We start from the raw sequence: 20,835 nt of genomic DNA, 5'->3' as shown, positions 1-20,835 counted from the left end.
CCCTCCAAGTAAGGAAGAGAAGTAGTTAACGCAATGCGTCTGAATGTCCTTTCCATTGGTATCCACCATGAAGTGAATATGGTTAACGAGCAGAAGTCATGCGATGAAAGTAAGCGGTGTTGAGATCGCCTTCCTTTAGCCATGTGACTCTAGACCTCTGGCTGAAAAACGACTCCTCAGCATGGAGGAGAGTTTGCCAGTTCTCATTTGCTGATCTCTCCAGAGCCGCAAGAGAAGGATTAGGTTCAGTGAGGATCTGCTGTTGGAGTAGAAGAACCTTAGCATGAGCCTCTTTGACTCTTTTCTTTCTCCAGGTCAGAGTAGTTGTCCCTACTAAACATACAAATGCATTTCTTGAGAGCTTTTAGTTTTTTTGCTAGCCGGAACATGGCAGAGCTGACATAACTTAGGCAGAACCATTGGTCTGCAATCAGAGGGACAAAATTAGGATTTGAGAGGAGGAATTTCTGAAATCTGAATGCTTTCATGTGTCTCTGCACTGTTGGGTTTAGCGTGATACAACAGGGAGAGTGATCAGAAAAACTTGGCTGATCAAACATGCCAAAGGAGGATGGGAACTTGAGATACCAATCTTCATTTACCAATATTCGATCAAGCTTCTTAGCTATAGGATTTGTGCTTCTTTTGTTCCACCAAGTGAATGAACAGCCTCTGTAGGTAAGATCCGCAAGTTCAGCGTGCAGCAGACAATCCCAGAAAAGCCTGGTTGGGAGATCAGTATTTGGATTCGGTGAGATTGAGGAATCAGAGTGGTCTAGCGTTTGGTTAAAGTCACCAAGCACTGACCAAGGTTTCCCAGAGACGCGTGGGTCTGTAGCCACACTCAGTAACTCAGCCCATAGATGTCGCCTAACTGATTCCTCATTCAAAGCATAGACAAAAGAGACAACTAACTCTGATTGATCATCCAGAAGAACCGCTAAACAAGTGATCATTTGGAGAGACTTGAAAATGATTGACATCTTGACACTAGGATGCCACATTACCCAAATCTTTCATAACTCAGAGCAACCATAGTTATCCTCAAAAAGCCAGCCCGACAGAATGAAGTTTATAAACTTCTGCTGCTTTAAATGGCTGACGTTAGTCTCAATTAGACTCCCAAAAAGTGGTTGGTTTATTTTATACCAATCCTTAAAACCGCGGCGGTGGCTTAACTTATTAAAACCTCGTACATTCCAGCAAAAGATGTCTATATACATTGATTACTTTGATTTGGGGCCCTTGCCTCGAGCATACCTCTGTTGTCTCTATGAGAACATTTGTAAGAATTGAGCTTCATCCACATCCGGATCATCACCATCATCTGAGGGTTGAACATCGGAGGAGTCAGGATCTTCATACAAGTCATGTCATAATTATCATTCAACTGATCACAATCCTTATTATATGTTATAGCTTTAAATTGTTCATATCTCGTTATAATATTAGAGGGGGTATTCAACTTGTATTTTAAAAGATTCTAGAGTATTCTTAAAATAACTTGTTATTCAATTGATGATTTTTAAAAATCTTTAAAAATCTTATGTTATTCAACTTGAACTTTATGTAAAATCACTTAAAATAATTTACAATCTCTTGTTATTCAATCAGTCATTTATAAAACTTACTTGAAATCTATTGTTATTCAATACATCACAACTTTTTTTAAAAATGGTATTTTGAATGATTCTATGAGACTTGTTTTGTTTTTTTAGTTGAAAAGCATGTCTAATAAAATCATACCTTTTAGGTAGAATTTTGAAAGATTTCAGAAAAAAATATTTCTAATACGGAAGATAAACTCAACTATTTTTTTTTTTTTGATAAACTTCAATCGATGTCTGCAACTTTCTTACCGGCAACAAATTCGTCTTCCACCGGTCTCAACATCGTTAGAGATCTCTTTGCCGGAGATTTTCTGATGACAGCTTGAAGCCTTAAAACTTCCGCCGATCAACAGCCACCTTCTCTAGTGGTGAAGTCTCTGCTGCCGATTTCAACTATGGGAATCTCAGATTAAAACAGTCCTTGGTTTATTATTGACGTACGTGCGGAGAAATTTTTAATACAAATGCATTGGCGTTATGCCTTTTCCTAATCTGATGTCACTGAATGCTCCATTATGCAGAGTTGAAGTAGTGATGTCTTTTGATAGTAGAATCTTTTATGACTTTGTTGTCTGAAATGTGTGACTTCCATGAGTTATAGCTTTGGTTTAAACCCATCATGAGTTTACTGGGAATTTCATGGTCATGAGTACCCCCTCAACCTGAAGCTTCGTTCGTCCACCACCATCTTTGTTTGGACAAAATTCTCTGTTTTGTCATCTTCTTCTTGTGTTTTTTTTTTCTTTATATTCAATACCAACAAAATAGACACTTTAAGAAAACAAAGATATATTTGAGTGCAGACTATTATTAGTGCTGTTTTGTACTATGTGAATAATTTTCGATTTCTCATGTTCATAACTCTTCTGATAAATCTATAAGACCAAACCAACGAATCACATATTCCTACACAAATTTTGATACATCATTGACATTTTCATCAACTACAATTCTTGTTTATTGTCAATCAAAACAAATAGATATGTTCTATTAAAATTGACTTCACCACATCCACTTGACACTATGAATTGACTTCTCCATATCCACACACCACACGCATTTGAATCTTCCAATGAAGTTCCAAGAAGAAACCAGAAGGAAAACAGAGTTTAAGGCAAAGGCTCAATTCTTAATTTGGCTAATCTTATAATCTTCAAAGAGTACCAATCAATTCATTTCGTTTGTTTGTTTGTTTCTGTGACAACCCATCCCGCGGACTCCACTAGCCCCCGCTAGCTACCCCAACAGACCGTCCGTAGACCTTGCTAGCCCCCCCGCTAGCCGTCCCAACGGACCCCAAGCTGGACATGCAGAGCATCGATCCTAACCCATCACTGTGGATATCCAAATCTACCAGTAGGTTATTGGTGCGCCAAGCGTTCCTCGAACCCTGGTCCCCACCTTTTAACAACCTTCCCACAAGACAAGTTGTCACCAATTGACCTGGATATCCACAGTGATGGGTTAGGATCGATGCCCTACATGACCAGCTTGGGGTCCGTTGGGGCAGCTAGCGGAGGGCTAGTGGGGTCCGCGGGACGGGTTGTCATAGTTTCTGTCACCCTTTTCTAAGTAATTTTTTATCCATATAAATAAACCAATCCAAGTCCGAACTGATAATACAAAACAACACTAATAATAGAAAAAAACATTGCAGTTTAGGTTTCCTCTAACTACAATGTCTTTTTCTATTATTAGTGTTGTTTTGTATTCTTCTCTGTGAATAATTTTCGATTTCTCATGTTCATAACTCTTCTGATAAATCTATAAGACCAAGCCAAGAGGCTTCCCTCTGCCTGCTCAACTTGTATGTGAAGTTTAACTTCCTAAATCATTGAATACTAGATCAGCTTGACCAGATTTAGACTCTGGTGGTGGCGATTGTGACCATTGTTGCTGCGATTGTAATTGTTGTTTCTGTTGCGGTGGAAGCGGCTATTGCCGAGGAGGTTCAATAGCAAAAGGTGAACCTGAAAAATCGAAAATGATTTGTGACTGTTGTTGCTATGGTGAATGCTGCTTTTTCCGTTTAATGATCCAATTTTGTTGATGATACTATTATATACATGTTGTTACATTCTTAAGAAGATGCAGGTTGTTACATCTTTAAGAAAACAAAAATATATTTGAAGTGTAAAATATTTTAAAATCACCCAAAATTAACAATAGAATTTCATAAAATCACATTTCATTTTTTAAAAAATGTATATAAAAGCTATAAAACACAATCAAATCTCTTAAAAACTCAACTAAATTTTCAAATCTATCAAATCCTTTAATACAACTTGAATATCCCTCTTAGTCAATTATAGCGACCATATAAAATATACATGCCACAATTGTAGAAAAATAAAATAATGCTAAAGCTGAGTCTTTTACTCATCGTAAAAAGACTTCAAAAACTTAAATCATTTCTTCGCAAATTAGCGTATCTAGTGATAGGAACGTCGAGATTTTGGTCCAACCAAGTGCTGTACCAATGAAACCATTCCATCTAATATACCACTAGCGAAAGCGACAGTACACGTGGAACCTCTTAAGGCCAATGGAACCCTACTTCAACCACACAAATAGTACTGCAAGTTTTATCGATCAATATCTTAAATTATCTAAATCAATATTCTATAGATTCGTCTATACTCTAATCGATAGAGATGCTATCATTCGGTTGAGTTTATTGGTTAATGTATATGCTGTATTTTAAATCTGCCGTACTCTATAGTGTATAACTATAGCTTATTTCTATTTCGTCAAAGTTGAAAGTGTGTAATGGTTTTACTTGAAAGTTCAATTACTGCAAAGGGATCAAAATTACCAGGAAAAGTGTAAATTAAGCCATTTAATAATGCTACATAGGTGAAAATTAAAAAACGACACACCATATAATTAATGGAGAATAAATCTATACACTTATATATATTTTTTTCATCGTCTATTATATATATATATCATTCAATATTAATTTTCTTCCAATTCTATCATCTACCAGAAACAAATTTTACCTTTTATATTGGTAAGGAAGAAGAAAGGCTCTCAAAGTAATTCAAAGTAAAAGACTTCAAAATAAAAACATAATTCAAAGTAAAAGACTTCAAAATACCGCGGCATCAAGAGGAGGACTAAAAACTTGAATTTATTGGTAAGGAAGAAGAAAATAAAATTGAGTGGTCTCAGATCACAGAACAACAGACACGTGAAAGGCTCTCAATCGTTTCCTCTGCTACCAAAATTCCATCGCACTCAGAATGACTATTTGGACTAGTGAGAGCACACCAAAAGACTTGACATCTCGAACGTACGGCCAGATTTTAAGCTCGCTAAGACACGTGAACGACCGAAGCCGAACCAATCAAACGGATCCTAGATAGTGATGACATCAGCTTGTCGGAAAGGAGATCGAAGGTAAGAAATGTGGAGACCTTGATTGGTTGCTGTTGTTCTCTTATCAACTGCCACGTATATGATTGATCTGTGTGAGTGTTACAACTTTATTTATTCTCCCCTTCCTCATGAGAAAACTTTTGGCTTTTTCTTTCTTTATTTGTCAACCTTTTTCTCAACCAATGAGGCTTCTCCACATGCAGAAATAAGCAGAGCCCACGCAGACATTGCTTTATTCATCGGTTATAACTAATGATCATTATATATAGTTAAGATTCCGTTCAAGCACGTCTAAACATGCGTAAATTTGGCACATATATCGTATTACGTATATAATATATACACATATATTTTGTATACATAATCAGAACGATTCAACCAAATAATGTTAACGTTCCAAATTCTTCCATTAAGAATTAATAAATGAAAAATCAAATATGAATTAGCTAGCAATACATATAAATGAAGCTTAAACTTTCAGTCTAGAAGAAAAAATGAAAACCAGATGCTGTACTTTGTGTATATATAAAACTTTGTAACGTTTTTCAAATAGGCTAGCCACCTTTGTTGGTTACATAAATGATGGAAATGTGTGATTGAATATTACTAAGTATATAGCTGCAAGAAGGTCGTGGTGATACTAATTTGTACAAATCATTACGAAACAGATATTAAAAGATTTAAGAAGCAAAGACGTGAATATATACCTATCATAAAAAGATAGGGGAATGTATGTGGTGAGTCTTCCGATAGCGAAGAGCCAAGGTACACATATATATAGATCATGATGTGCTTAGTTGCTTACATCTAAACTGATATATATATATATATACATATATTTCTATTATGTATATATGTAACAAGTTATACATAAGTGTGTTTGTACGTATGTATAATTAATGTGGGAATACAAAGCTTAGTGAAGAAATTTAATACTTGGTATGACACTGAATAGGGTCCCCATGTAGTTCATGTGTTTTTGTCTCTCAATCAAGATATGTACGTGTATATATATATATATCAGATCTCTACATTCATGATATTCTTTAGCTCATGATATAATTTGTTTACTACATGCTTTAAATTCTTTGATTTAAATATATTTTTGATATATTTGACTATCAGTTGAAATATATGATAACTATGAAATTACGGATGATATCTTAAACACAGATCTGTAATATGTTTTGGCAGATTTATCGATCTAAAAAATAAACAAAGAAGCCAAGATTGGTACGAAACCATACAATGGCATCTTTTTGTTGCCAATAAATACATGACATTATTACGGTATGTTCTATATATTTAAGCTTTCTTAGCTTCTTCACACTTGTTCCAACATTAACCTCATTTGTTTCCTTCTTACTCATCTTATAGTAGCCTATTAAACAACGTTGCTTGAAGTGATTATATAAAGTTTGTGATTAGTCACACTCTAAAATCACATAGCTTATTATTACGTACCCTCTTTCTTTCAGGCAGCAATCACCATCAAAGCCATAGAGTCAGAGCAGCTGTTGTGTCTAGCCTCCATGCGAAGCCACCAAACTCCATTTTCCACACCTCACACGGCACCGTTTTGGTATATTTTGTTTGCTGCCACGTGTATTGCATCCTCACCCTACACGTGAAAGCTCGGTAGTTACAATACATCGCCGCCGTCGCCTCCTCCGCCTCTAACCGCACCACAACATCCGACGACAACAACGACGAGGATGAATCCTCACCGGAAACATTCCTCCGGTAAGCCTCGTTGACCCACAGAACACGGTTCGAACCATCCGATACGAACGCTGGACACGTGTCTTTACCAAAATTATCAACGATCTCAACGTCCGTAAACCCCACCGCATGGGAACTCAAACTACCATCAGAAACCCCTGTGACGGACTCCACCGTCACCCAAGTCTCCACCTCCGCCGTGACGCCGCCTTTAAACGTACCCCACGTGTTGGTTTCTTGTGTCTCATCTCCGATTATCGTTTTCACCGTCGGATCGAGACTATCCTGTTCCAACGGCGAGTATTCACCGGAAAGATCTGATTTTTCCGGCAAGAGTTGCAACGTCACGACCCCGGCTTGTTCCCGATCATCAGACAAGTCAGATCTGCTCTTCCCTCGACACGTGCTTTTATTATTCTTCGAAACCCTAACGTACTTACGTTTGGTTCGTTTGCTCATACCGTACGAGCCACTGTTATTGTTATCTCCCACGCCACATGGCTGACCACTCGTTGGCTTAGGAGCGATCGGACGGTACCGGAGCATGAGAGCGTCAACGGAAACTTTATCTTGCGCCTTACCGGCGTATCTTAGCGTTCCCAACCACTCATCTTGATCCATTTATCTTTCTCTCTCTTCACAAAAACACTCTCACTCTTTTCTTTCTCTCTCTCTATAGTCTTTGTGTCTGTCTCTCTCCGGTGAGCCGAAAAGATTATCATTCGGGGCAAATGAGGAGGAATGGTAATTCGCCACGTGGCTTTAGGGTTAGCGTAAGATACAGTTATATTATTGGATGGTTTCTGTTCATCTCCTAAGTCCTATGTCATCTTTTTGCACCATATTTTTTTTTTTTTTTCTTTTTTTTTCTTTTGCAGATTAAGATAAGCGTAACAAAAAAAAAAAACTGTATAATTTGTAATTTGATAAAGATTCAAAACAACGCTCAGATGATCATCTTGTCAGAGTTCTCTCTGATATACGAACTGTTAACTCTCGTGTAATGTCCATTATTAATGTTATAGTTAGAAGATATACGTATCTTACGATGTAGCGCCACATCTATATATGCATAATGTTTGTACGACTCAACTCTCTCTATATGACTTAAAAGTGCGTACGCTTATGTATACATGTGAGATCTGTTCAATAATATATTGTAGGATTTTATATAGCCACATCCATTGTGTATATGTTTGTTGCATTTGTCTATATATACCATATAAAAGTGCTACGATCGACCAAACATTAACAAAAATCATATGCGTGTGAAAAGAAAATTCGTTTCAATTATCTTCACAAGCTGAAAATATAAAATCAAGGTCTCATTTAAAGAACAAAAGCATTACTTGTCTTTTTTTTTTTTTTTACGTTGCACATATATGGCATACAAAAATGAATGTTTGATCTGGATTATAATACAATGGCCAGTTAATACTATTGTATAACCATTGAGAGTCTAAATTTCTGGTCACTTAGCTTGAAGTATAATATTTTTGTTGTTTGATTAGCAAAATGTATGGTCAACACATACTAGTATTAAATTATGACGGGCCACTATAGACGCAGAGACACACACGTTGTTGAATAGGAGCGATGTGAATATATCTTTACCCACATAGATGCATACACATAGGGCCATATGATAAATTAAATGGTATGGGTATGGTATGGTGATCCAAGGCATCCAATAATTTTGGTTATATTATTCCCCATTTTTCTTTTCTTTTCTTATCTGAGATTTGTATATTATATGAATGCGTGGGTCCTTTGTAAAAAACACAATATGCTGTTCTACCTTACTTGAAGGCTCTGATTGGTCCTCGCAATCTTCAACCAATCATATTGCACTATGTGTCTTCCATTCCTCACTTGAAAAAGCTGTTATGTCATGACTCACCCCTCATTTGAAAATATATACATATATGCTTTGTGTACTCATACTTAACATATACTACTACGTTGAGACAAAAGAAAAAAATAAAGAAAAAGACAAATATGGGTGAGAAAACAAATATGAAAATACACTATAACCTCTATATATTAATAGTCGATAAATTAATAAGTGATAACTATGTAAATATCAAAATATTATTACTTGATTTTATTAATTTATAGTGGTTTAACTGTATTAGTGAAAACGAAAACGACCTATATTTGCTAACATAACACAGTTGCAAGTTATATTTATTTAGCTTGTGCATGGAAAACTATATTGGAGGGTCTGAAGAAAGTTCCTTTATTTATTTTTTTGGTTCTTTCTTTTTTTTCGAGTTATTAGAAAGAAAAAAATTGATGGAGTTATTATAGAGACTCATAAACATACTTGGGAATAAATTGGGCACGTACAAATTTAACGTTGGCCCATTAAGGCCCAAATAAGTGAACTGTCGTGTGTCTAGCAGCCGCTGTGTCATCGTGGAACTCCCATTTTCTCTCGTCTCTCTTTTTTTACTTGTTCGTTCCTTCCCAACTCGATCGTCTCCGTCGCCGATCTCGTTTCTTCATTTTCCGGTGAGATCCCATCTCTCTACGTATATCTCGTATTTCGAATCCTCTGATGTCTTCTTCGGGCATTTTTGATTGATTAGAGCTAATCTATATTTGTCGGATCTGTATTATAGTCTCAGATTTCTAGGGCTTCTTGGCTTTTGTTTTATTTTCGTATATGTGTTGTGAAATCGCATTATATCACTGATTTAGTATTCTGTGTGGATTCAATTTATTTTTTTTGTTCTTCAGCGAGTTTGATTGGTACAAAGCGTTTGATCAAATGGTTGGAGGAGGAGTTATCCAGCAAATTCTTAGGAGGAAGCTTCACTCCCAATCAGTTGTGAGATTCTTTTTTTTTTTCACTCTTAATTTACATTTTCCTCGTTTCTAGTTTTATTTTACGATTTCAGTTTGGGATCTGTTACAAGAGATTTCTTTGGGTTTTGTGGGTAAAAGCTTTGTGTTTTGGTAGATTTGCATTAGCTAACGAGTGATAGAGAATCATCTCTTGAATTGTTAGTGGAATTTTTCATATTTTGGAACATAGACAGGAGACATTGATTTGATTTGTGTGATTTGTCTTCCTGTTATGAACTTTTAGCATGGCAGGGTCTTTTAGTTTTGTTTAGTCTCTGCTTCAATGTGAAAACCTTAGTAGAATGCAGCAATCTCTTGCCAGTCCATTTTGTCTGATCATTGGTTTTGTGTTATCTTGCAGGCAACTCCAGTGTTGTCTTGGTTTTCTTCGAAGAAAGCTCATGAGGATGCTGGCTCTTCTGGTGTAAGAGCACTTGCCCTCTTGGGCGCTGGTGTTACAGGACTGTTGAGTTTTTCTACTGTTGCATCTGCTGATGAAGCTGAACACGGATTGGAATCTCCAAATTACCCTTGGCCTCATGATGGCATTCTCAGCTCATATGACCATGCTTCGTGAGTGTTTATCTACATATTTTCACCACTCTCTTTTCTTCTTGTTTTAAAAGTGAAAAGAGTGTAACTCCTGTTAACTTATATAGATAGGCTGTGCAACTTCTGGCTTCAGCTAATAGATTGATATTGTATTAACTTATGAAGGTTTGTTGTTGTATGAGCAGGATCCGTCGTGGGCATCAAGTTTATCAGCAAGTCTGTGCATCTTGTCATTCAATGTCTCTGATCTCATACCGAGATTTGGTGGGTGTCGCCTACACAGAGGAAGAAGCGAAGGCAATGGCAGCTGAAATCGAGGTAGTAGATGGACCTAATGATGAGGGTGAGATGTTCACCCGTCCTGGTAAACTCAGTGACCGGTTTCCTCAGCCATATGCGAATGAATCTGCTGCAAGGTTTGCGAATGGTGGAGCCTATCCTCCTGATCTAAGTCTTATAACTAAGGTCTGCTGCAGCTGCTACTTCACTTAAACTGAACATTTGTAGAAACTTGTGTTCTGTGTTCTAAATAGTTTTAATGTTCTGCCTGCCAGGCACGTCACAATGGTCCAAATTATGTATTTGCTCTTCTGACTGGTTACCGTGATCCTCCTGCTGGCATTTCGGTAAGTTTCTCTCTCAAATTAAGCATTGGACTTCTTCAAATTCAAAGTGCTGGTTATGAAAATTCCAATGATAATTGTACAGATAAGAGAGGGGTTACACTACAATCCTTACTTCCCTGGTGGAGCAATTGCTATGCCGAAAATGCTCAACGATGAAGCTGTTGAGTATGAGGATGGTGTCCCCGCCACAGAGGCACAGGTTAGTTTTCCCCCTCTTGAATATTAAAAAACATGAATGTTTAGGCCTTATGGATCTGTCCTTTCTCAGTGTCATGATTTGCTTTTTGATTTACGGTGCAGATGGGTAAAGATATTGTATCATTCTTGGCCTGGGCAGCTGAACCAGAAATGGAAGAGAGGAAATTGGTAGGTTTATCTTTCTCTGTTCTCTGGTGAACAATGCATTTTCTCCCTTAGTCTTTGCTGTTAATGTGACACAGTTTCAATCAAAGTTACTAGATTTAGTTAATGACCGAACTAGGGGACTTGAGAGAACTAATTGTTGTATATGACGCATAAATGTTGGTTGCACTATTTTCAGATGGGTTTCAAATGGANCTACGTATATCTCGTATTTCGAATCCTCTGATGTCTTCTTCGGGCATTTTTGATTGATTAGAGCTAATCTATATTTGTCGGATCTGTATTATAGTCTCAGATTTCTAGGGCTTCTTGGCTTTTGTTTTATTTTCGTATATGTGTTGTGAAATCGCATTATATCACTGATTTAGTATTCTGTGTGGATTCAATTTATTTTTTTTGTTCTTCAGCGAGTTTGATTGGTACAAAGCGTTTGATCAAATGGTTGGAGGAGGAGTTATCCAGCAAATTCTTAGGAGGAAGCTTCACTCCCAATCAGTTGTGAGATTCTTTTTTTTTTTCACTCTTAATTTACATTTTCCTCGTTTCTAGTTTTATTTTACGATTTCAGTTTGGGATCTGTTACAAGAGATTTCTTTGGGTTTTGTGGGTAAAAGCTTTGTGTTTTGGTAGATTTGCATTAGCTAACGAGTGATAGAGAATCATCTCTTGAATTGTTAGTGGAATTTTTCATATTTTGGAACATAGACAGGAGACATTGATTTGATTTGTGTGATTTGTCTTCCTGTTATGAACTTTTAGCATGGCAGGGTCTTTTAGTTTTGTTTAGTCTCTGCTTCAATGTGAAAACCTTAGTAGAATGCAGCAATCTCTTGCCAGTCCATTTTGTCTGATCATTGGTTTTGTGTTATCTTGCAGGCAACTCCAGTGTTGTCTTGGTTTTCTTCGAAGAAAGCTCATGAGGATGCTGGCTCTTCTGGTGTAAGAGCACTTGCCCTCTTGGGCGCTGGTGTTACAGGACTGTTGAGTTTTTCTACTGTTGCATCTGCTGATGAAGCTGAACACGGATTGGAATCTCCAAATTACCCTTGGCCTCATGATGGCATTCTCAGCTCATATGACCATGCTTCGTGAGTGTTTATCTACATATTTTCACCACTCTCTTTTCTTCTTGTTTTAAAAGTGAAAAGAGTGTAACTCCTGTTAACTTATATAGATAGGCTGTGCAACTTCTGGCTTCAGCTAATAGATTGATATTGTATTAACTTATGAAGGTTTGTTGTTGTATGAGCAGGATCCGTCGTGGGCATCAAGTTTATCAGCAAGTCTGTGCATCTTGTCATTCAATGTCTCTGATCTCATACCGAGATTTGGTGGGTGTCGCCTACACAGAGGAAGAAGCGAAGGCAATGGCAGCTGAAATCGAGGTAGTAGATGGACCTAATGATGAGGGTGAGATGTTCACCCGTCCTGGTAAACTCAGTGACCGGTTTCCTCAGCCATATGCGAATGAATCTGCTGCAAGGTTTGCGAATGGTGGAGCCTATCCTCCTGATCTAAGTCTTATAACTAAGGTCTGCTGCAGCTGCTACTTCACTTAAACTGAACATTTGTAGAAACTTGTGTTCTGTGTTCTAAATAGTTTTAATGTTCTGCCTGCCAGGCACGTCACAATGGTCCAAATTATGTATTTGCTCTTCTGACTGGTTACCGTGATCCTCCTGCTGGCATTTCGGTAAGTTTCTCTCTCAAATTAAGCATTGGACTTCTTCAAATTCAAAGTGCTGGTTATGAAAATTCCAATGATAATTGTACAGATAAGAGAGGGGTTACACTACAATCCTTACTTCCCTGGTGGAGCAATTGCTATGCCGAAAATGCTCAACGATGAAGCTGTTGAGTATGAGGATGGTGTCCCCGCCACAGAGGCACAGGTTAGTTTTCCCCCTCTTGAATATTAAAAAACATGAATGTTTAGGCCTTATGGATCTGTCCTTTCTCAGTGTCATGATTTGCTTTTTGATTTACGGTGCAGATGGGTAAAGATATTGTATCATTCTTGGCCTGGGCAGCTGAACCAGAAATGGAAGAGAGGAAATTGGTAGGTTTATCTTTCTCTGTTCTCTGGTGAACAATGCATTTTCTCCCTTAGTCTTTGCTGTTAATGTGACACAGTTTCAATCAAAGTTACTAGATTTAGTTAATGACCGAACTAGGGGACTTGAGAGAACTAATTGTTGTATATGACGCATAAATGTTGGTTGCACTATTTTCAGATGGGTTTCAAATGGATATTCCTACTCTCCCTCGCTCTGCTCCAAGCTGCGTACTATAGGCGACTGAAATGGTCGGTTCTCAAGTCCCGCAAGCTGGTTCTCGACGTGGTTAACTAAAGCGTCGCTGAAACACACAGTCGTATTTTTCAACAGTGGATGTTAAAATAGAGAAGAGCCTTTCTCTGGGTAATAACGTGTCTCCATTTTTATGTGTCATAAAAATCTTTGATGAGACCAGTTNTTTCACTCTTAATTTACATTTTCCTCGTTTCTAGTTTTATTTTACGATTTCAGTTTGGGATCTGTTACAAGAGATTTCTTTGGGTTTTGTGGGTAAAAGCTTTGTGTTTTGGTAGATTTGCATTAGCTAACGAGTGATAGAGAATCATCTCTTGAATTGTTAGTGGAATTTTTCATATTTTGGAACATAGACAGGAGACATTGATTTGATTTGTGTGATTTGTCTTCCTGTTATGAACTTTTAGCATGGCAGGGTCTTTTAGTTTTGTTTAGTCTCTGCTTCAATGTGAAAACCTTAGTAGAATGCAGCAATCTCTTGCCAGTCCATTTTGTCTGATCATTGGTTTTGTGTTATCTTGCAGGCAACTCCAGTGTTGTCTTGGTTTTCTTCGAAGAAAGCTCATGAGGATGCTGGCTCTTCTGGTGTAAGAGCACTTGCCCTCTTGGGCGCTGGTGTTACAGGACTGTTGAGTTTTTCTACTGTTGCATCTGCTGATGAAGCTGAACACGGATTGGAATCTCCAAATTACCCTTGGCCTCATGATGGCATTCTCAGCTCATATGACCATGCTTCGTGAGTGTTTATCTACATATTTTCACCACTCTCTTTTCTTCTTGTTTTAAAAGTGAAAAGAGTGTAACTCCTGTTAACTTATATAGATAGGCTGTGCAACTTCTGGCTTCAGCTAATAGATTGATATTGTATTAACTTATGAAGGTTTGTTGTTGTATGAGCAGGATCCGTCGTGGGCATCAAGTTTATCAGCAAGTCTGTGCATCTTGTCATTCAATGTCTCTGATCTCATACCGAGATTTGGTGGGTGTCGCCTACACAGAGGAAGAAGCGAAGGCAATGGCAGCTGAAATCGAGGTAGTAGATGGACCTAATGATGAGGGTGAGATGTTCACCCGTCCTGGTAAACTCAGTGACCGGTTTCCTCAGCCATATGCGAATGAATCTGCTGCAAGGTTTGCGAATGGTGGAGCCTATCCTCCTGATCTAAGTCTTATAACTAAGGTCTGCTGCAGCTGCTACTTCACTTAAACTGAACATTTGTAGAAACTTGTGTTCTGTGTTCTAAATAGTTTTAATGTTCTGCCTGCCAGGCACGTCACAATGGTCCAAATTATGTATTTGCTCTTCTGACTGGTTACCGTGATCCTCCTGCTGGCATTTCGGTAAGTTTCTCTCTCAAATTAAGCATTGGACTTCTTCAAATTCAAAGTGCTGGTTATGAAAATTCCAATGATAATTGTACAGATAAGAGAGGGGTTACACTACAATCCTTACTTCCCTGGTGGAGCAATTGCTATGCCGAAAATGCTCAACGATGAAGCTGTTGAGTATGAGGATGGTGTCCCCGCCACAGAGGCACAGGTTAGTTTTCCCCCTCTTGAATATTAAAAAACATGAATGTTTAGGCCTTATGGATCTGTCCTTTCTCAGTGTCATGATTTGCTTTTTGATTTACGGTGCAGATGGGTAAAGATATTGTATCATTCTTGGCCTGGGCAGCTGAACCAGAAATGGAAGAGAGGAAATTGGTAGGTTTATCTTTCTCTGTTCTCTGGTGAACAATGCATTTTCTCCCTTAGTCTTTGCTGTTAATGTGACACAGTTTCAATCAAAGTTACTAGATTTAGTTAATGACCGAACTAGGGGACTTGAGAGAACTAATTGTTGTATATGACGCATAAATGTTGGTTGCACTATTTTCAGATGGGTTTCAAATGGATATTCCTACTCTCCCTCGCTCTGCTCCAAGCTGCGTACTATAGGCGACTGAAATGGTCGGTTCTCAAGTCCCGCAAGCTGGTTCTCGACGTGGTTAACTAAAGCGTCGCTGAAACACACAGTCGTATTTTTCAACAGTGGATGTTAAAATAGAGAAGAGCCTTTCTCTGGGTAATAACGTGTCTCCATTTTTATGTGTCATAAAAATCTTTGATGAGACCAGTTCTCACCTGTAAGGTGAAAAGACCTCATCGTTCTTCTTTTTTCCTTCGATTATTTACTAGTGAGTTTTATTTATGAGGATAATCACGAAAACTTGTTCTTTTTCGCCTCATAATAATCACACATGATTTTGAGATTATATCATTTGTTATGTTTTTTTTTCTCGTCTCAATAAAGAAGAATTTTGTACTCTGATTTTGTTGTCTATATTGGGCAGTTCTTTGCATTCTTTGATGCCAAGAGTAGTAGTATACTTAGTTAAAAAGGAAAATTATTACAGTAAACAACAAAAAGTAAATGTCAAATGCAACATAGTCTACTCTTTTTTTTTTTGTACTGTATGCTATAAATTTATATGGATAAAGTCGCATAAAAGTAGTAATAATAAACAAAATTACAACACATTCATTACACTGAAAAACTTAAACAAATGATTTTCTCCAATTTCCCTTGTAAATATTTGCTTATTCATCTCTCTGGAATATAATATTACCTAACGAACTCCAAATTTATAACCTATGATCCAATGTAACAAGAGTCTTACTCTTACCATTGCCTATCCGATCAAGCTCTCACAGGCTTTTGTAATACAGCTGAGAGATACACCTGTNTTTCCTCAGCCATATGCGAATGAATCTGCTGCAAGGTTTGCGAATGGTGGAGCCTATCCTCCTGATCTAAGTCTTATAACTAAGGTCTGCTGCAGCTGCTACTTCACTTAAACTGAACATTTGTAGAAACTTGTGTTCTGTGTTCTAAATAGTTTTAATGTTCTGCCTGCCAGGCACGTCACAATGGTCCAAATTATGTATTNGCATCTAATCCGCTAGAAGCATGGATGAGATCGAACACATTGTCAAGGAAAGGGAATCTATGGTCTAAACTCAAGAACAACGGAAAAAGCCCTCTCGCAGCTATGAACTCACTAAACGGAGCACCATTGTTCAACGTGTTAGTGATCACAGTCACGTTCTTCTCAGCCATTCTCGCTGCAAAAGTCCCTGACCCACCACTAACATCAAACCCGATTCGAACTTTCCCACTTCCTAAACCCAACACATCATCAATCAAGAAATCGTTCTTCCCCTTAACCTTCACAAACCTATCTTTCTCATTACCTAAATCAAAGCAACCAACACACTCCCGGCTAAGTTTCTTACCTTTCAAACAATCAAAACTCTTGCAACCGAGTCCACTCCAGTTAACACTCTTGTTACTAACAGATCTCCACAACGAATCAGTAAACCTACTCAGATCCTGCTTCTGCACCGTTTTCGCCAAACACCTCCTCCGCGGCAACGGCTCACACGCACGGAGAATCAACTTCTGGCCAAGGCTCCAATCATCAGGACATCTATCAAACACTTTGTATGACATATACTGAGAAAGCAAATCCGCAGATTTCTCGCAAGAGTGTCCAACGGAGGACACCATTTCAGTGATCCCTGTACGCGAATCTTTCCCCAAAGGAAGCTGATGACGCTGGAGGAACAATTTGAGCTCGGGAACAATGTTTGGCCGAGAGAGATCAATGGATTCGTATCCAAGCATCTGTTTCTCCATCTGAGCAAGCTTGCGCTGAGACGAATCGATCTCTCGGAGGATCAAAGAGAGATGCTGAGAGACGAGTGAGATGTTGTTGGAGTGGTGGACGAGTGGCGAGTTAGCTTGGGAATGAGAGGAGAAAGCGTATAAGGCGAAGAGATTCGTCGTGACGACGGAGAACAGCATGAGGAGGTTCACGGCGGAGGAACAAATCGTTGTTCGTTGGAATCTGGCTGTTCCATCGCCGATCTTTAAAGACACAGATCCCATTTCTTAGACTCTCTTCGTCGGTGAGAGGATGAGTTTGAGAGTTATAGTCTCACTATAGCTTGAATCTTCATTGTTGAATCTGCACAGAGAAATTTTCAAAATATTTCACATTTCTTGCTTCGATTACTCCGATTTGAATCATTCAGATCTACCGGAAAAATTCAACAGGAGAAATTGAGAAGTATATGCACAAAACCAAGATTGATGAATGAACGAACATTGAAGAAGCTTACTAAAGAGACGAAGATTGAGAAAGAGAGAGAGCGAGAGAGCATTACCGTGATTTCAGCACTGGAGAGTGAATTGAATCGCCGACATGACTAGTACAGTCAACACGTGAGTGACAACAATTTAACTTCTTTTTATGGGCTTTTATTGCATTTGGGCTTAGTTTTAATCCAACCCATGTGATACAAGCAGCACATACAGTACTTCTTACAGAATTAGAATTTAGAGGTCATATGATTTTTTTTGTTGTTAATGTTAAAAAACCAAAAAGAATCACTTACGGTAAGGGCATCATTAATAGGAGAACTTTTTTTTGTGTTCTTAGATTAAATATATAGTGAAAATAATGTAAGATCAGTTGTTAAGATCATAGGTAAAAAAAATGGGAGAACTAATTATGGTATTCTTAGAATAAAGATTTAGTGAAATAATGTAAGATCAATAGTTAAGATCTTTTGTTAAAAAGCTAGTTATTGGGAGAACATGTTTAAGATCATAAGATTTAATAATATAATATTCATAAACATTTTACAAATTATAAAAACTTATAAAATAACATTTAAATTGCTTACTTATAAACTTGTAAATAAAATGTAAAAAAAGAAACAAACATATTACTTAATTAATTATAGCAGATAAACATCTTATTTAATGAATAAATAGTTTAATTTCCAAATTTATTCCATATATGCTCTATCAAATCCTCCGTTAATTTCTGATGTGCTTGTCTATCACGAATTATAGTATGGCCATCACCTAAACCCTCAAGATTTGAAGGCATATTTACTGAAAACGAAAGATCCGGAGTAATTCCGGTTCCATCTTCTTGTTGGAATTCTTGTTCGTCATAGAGCGTGTATGAATCTCGTTCATCTTCGACAATCATATTATGGAGTATGAGACATGCTCTCATAATATATGCAATCTTACCCTTTGACCATAAAAGAGATGGATTTTTAATCATGGCGAATCTAGATTGCAGGACTCCAAATGCACGCTCAACATCTTTTCGTGCACCTTCTTGTTTTTCTGCAAACAAACGATGTTTCGGATGTTGTGGTTGTGGGATGGATTTAACAAATGTCGCCCATTCCGGGTAAATACCATCCGTCAGATAGTAAGCCAAATTATACTCATTTCCGTTGACATAGTACGTAACTTCAGGAGCTCGACCGTAAATAATGTCATTAAATACTGGTGATTGATCAAGAACATTTAAATCGTTACAAGTACCTGGAGCTCCAAAAAATGCGTGCCATATCCAGAGATCTTGTGAAGCTACCGCCTCCAAAACAATTGTTGGTTTACCGGTGCCTCGTGAATACATTCCTTTCCAGGCTGTTGGGCAATTTTTCCACTTCCAATGCATACAGTCGATGCTTCCAACCATCCCGGGAAAACCCCGCAGTTCTCCGTAAAAGAGTAGCCTTTGAAGATCCGCTTGTGTGGTTCGGCGTAGGTATTCAGTGCCAAACAAGTCAAATATTCCAACGACGAAATGTTCCAAACATTTACGAGAAGTCGATTCAGAGATACGTAAATATTCGTCAACCGAGTCCGCCCCAATCCCATATGCTAGTAGTCGAATTGCTGCAGTACATTGTTGTAGCGGTGAGAAACCATTCCGGAAGGTTGCATCCTTTTTTGGTTTAAAATATGGAACTTCTTCACTGAGACGATTCACAATACGCAAGAACAATGACTTGTTCATGCGAAACCGTCGGCGAAATTGCCTCGTCGTGTAAGTCGGATTATCACTAAAATAATCGTTCCACAAACGTTCGTGGCCTTCTTCCCGTTGTCTATCGATATAAATACGTGTAGATGGTTCCTCCGAAATTTCCTCTTCAGCAGCTTCAAATTGATTATTAAATTGTTCTTGAAAAAATTGGTTCATACTATCATTATTTGGATCATAATGGTAGTGAAATTTGTTTGAAGAAGATGCCATAGCAAAGAAGAAGAGAAAGAAGTATTTGTTTTGGGTGAGAAGGAATGAAATATTTTATTTTGGTTATAGAAGGAAATATTTTTGTTGTAGAGAGAAGCAAATGTTTGTTTTCGTGCAAGGAGCAAATGTTTGTGTTGGTGCAAGGAGCAAATGTTTCTCATCTCATATATACAAGTGATCAAACTAAAATCCAAAGAAGGCAAAGACATAGCAAACATCACGGGTTCATTCACGAGTACATAGCAACATCACGGGTTCACAAAGCTATCAAACTAGCCTAAAAAAATCCAAACAAAAATCCAAACAAATAACAACCACCACACATCACGGGTTTGTTAAACAACATCCGAAAGCAAACAACATCCGAAAGCAAACAACAACATCCACACATCACGGGTTGATCATTACTAAAGCTGGTTCACTTGGTCAGTCAGCTGGATCACTCGGTCCTTGAGCTGGATCACTTGATCCTTGAGCTGGATCACAAGTACCTTGAGCTGGATCATTTGGTCGTTGAGCTGGATCACTTGTTCGTTGAGCTGGTTCCGGAGGATAGTAACAGGTCTCAGCCTCCTCTTCTGACTGAGTACTATAGTCTAATGGGCTGTTTATACCATAGTCATATTCACGGTCCATGACTTCTTAAACCTGAAACCGAAACACATATATAAGTTGCTGAAAAACATATATAAAACATGGATTCACATATAGCATATTAACATTGATATGGATTCACGGGTTCATATATATCATATAACATATAGCATATTAAGATGGATTCAAACATCGGAGATTCGCTTAGACAACAAACAAGATGGACAAACATCCACATACATAGTTAAAAAAAACATAGTTAAAACAGTTCCGCCATTAGCTTCTTCTTCAATGCTTTTTCATCTTCGTCTAAGGTTTCATTCTTGGCAATGAGAGTGTCAAGAATGGACATCTTTTGGAGTTGTTTCATGCCCTCTAAATCCTTCTGTTTTATCTCCCACATGTGACTAAACTCCGCAGAGGGTGCAGCCTTCTCTTTGCCTTTGTTCCTTACTCTTTTTGTTGCCTTGATGCCCGCGGGTCTGCTCTCGTGCTCACCAACGACAGAACCCGTAGATGGTGCAACTTCATCAGCTTTTCTCTTGTTAGAACTGGTTGTCTTCGGAGTAGGGTTCATATCCTCGAGAATTGTCCATTTCTNACTTCATCAGCTTTTCTCTTGTTAGAACTGGTTGTCTTCGGAGTAGGGTTCATATCCTCGAGAATTGTCCATTTCTGTTCATAGCGTAGAACATTCCAAGCATACTCCATA

The 20,835-nt window shown here is 38.0% G+C and overlaps 6 protein-coding genes across 6 annotated transcripts; 3 read left to right on the top strand and 3 right to left on the bottom strand.

The window, feature by feature from the left end:
* Positions 83 to 1,004, bottom strand: LOC104783602. The gene is made up of 2 exons (XM_010508739.1): positions 545 to 1,004; positions 83 to 330 (listed from the first exon to the last, which is right to left on the bottom strand). The coding sequence occupies exons 1-2, from the start codon at positions 1,002 to 1,004 to the stop codon at positions 83 to 85; spliced, it is 708 nt and encodes a 235-aa protein (XP_010507041.1).
* Positions 6,333 to 7,801, bottom strand: LOC104779952. Its single transcript, XM_010504387.2, has one exon. It carries the CDS (start codon positions 7,332 to 7,334, stop codon positions 6,483 to 6,485), a length of 852 nt encoding a protein of 283 aa, XP_010502689.1. The 5' UTR covers positions 7,335 to 7,801; the 3' UTR covers positions 6,333 to 6,482.
* LOC104783601 (cytochrome c1 1, heme protein, mitochondrial-like) lies at positions 9,117 to 11,330 on the top strand. The gene is made up of 8 exons (XM_010508738.1): positions 9,117 to 9,227; positions 9,456 to 9,546; positions 9,925 to 10,136; positions 10,301 to 10,580; positions 10,670 to 10,741; positions 10,824 to 10,940; positions 11,042 to 11,107; positions 11,283 to 11,330. Exons 2-8 carry the CDS (start codon positions 9,487 to 9,489, stop codon positions 11,328 to 11,330), a joined length of 855 nt encoding a protein of 284 aa, XP_010507040.1. The 5' UTR covers positions 9,117 to 9,227; positions 9,456 to 9,486.
* Positions 11,543 to 13,572, top strand: LOC104779951 (cytochrome c1 1, heme protein, mitochondrial). The gene is made up of 7 exons (XM_010504386.2): positions 11,543 to 11,602; positions 11,981 to 12,192; positions 12,357 to 12,636; positions 12,726 to 12,797; positions 12,880 to 12,996; positions 13,098 to 13,163; positions 13,339 to 13,572. Exons 1-7 carry the CDS (start codon positions 11,543 to 11,545, stop codon positions 13,453 to 13,455), a joined length of 924 nt encoding a protein of 307 aa, XP_010502688.1. The 3' UTR covers positions 13,456 to 13,572.
* LOC104783600 (cytochrome c1 1, heme protein, mitochondrial-like) lies at positions 13,825 to 15,730 on the top strand. Its single transcript, XM_019244061.1, has 7 exons — positions 13,825 to 13,845; positions 13,902 to 14,152; positions 14,317 to 14,596; positions 14,686 to 14,757; positions 14,840 to 14,956; positions 15,058 to 15,123; positions 15,299 to 15,730. Exons 1-7 carry the CDS (start codon positions 13,825 to 13,827, stop codon positions 15,413 to 15,415), a joined length of 924 nt encoding a protein of 307 aa, XP_019099606.1. The 3' UTR covers positions 15,416 to 15,730.
* On the bottom strand, positions 16,340 to 17,623 carry LOC104783598. The gene is made up of 2 exons (XM_019244060.1): positions 17,569 to 17,623; positions 16,340 to 17,429 (listed from the first exon to the last, which is right to left on the bottom strand). Exon 2 carries the CDS (start codon positions 17,348 to 17,350, stop codon positions 16,340 to 16,342), a length of 1,011 nt encoding a protein of 336 aa, XP_019099605.1. The 5' UTR covers positions 17,351 to 17,429; positions 17,569 to 17,623.

This window comes from Camelina sativa, chromosome 4, assembly GCF_000633955.1.
Source record: "Camelina sativa cultivar DH55 chromosome 4, Cs, whole genome shotgun sequence".
NCBI classification, from domain to species: domain Eukaryota; kingdom Viridiplantae; phylum Streptophyta; class Magnoliopsida; order Brassicales; family Brassicaceae; genus Camelina; species Camelina sativa.
This window is presented reverse-complemented; position numbering and strand designations above follow the sequence as displayed.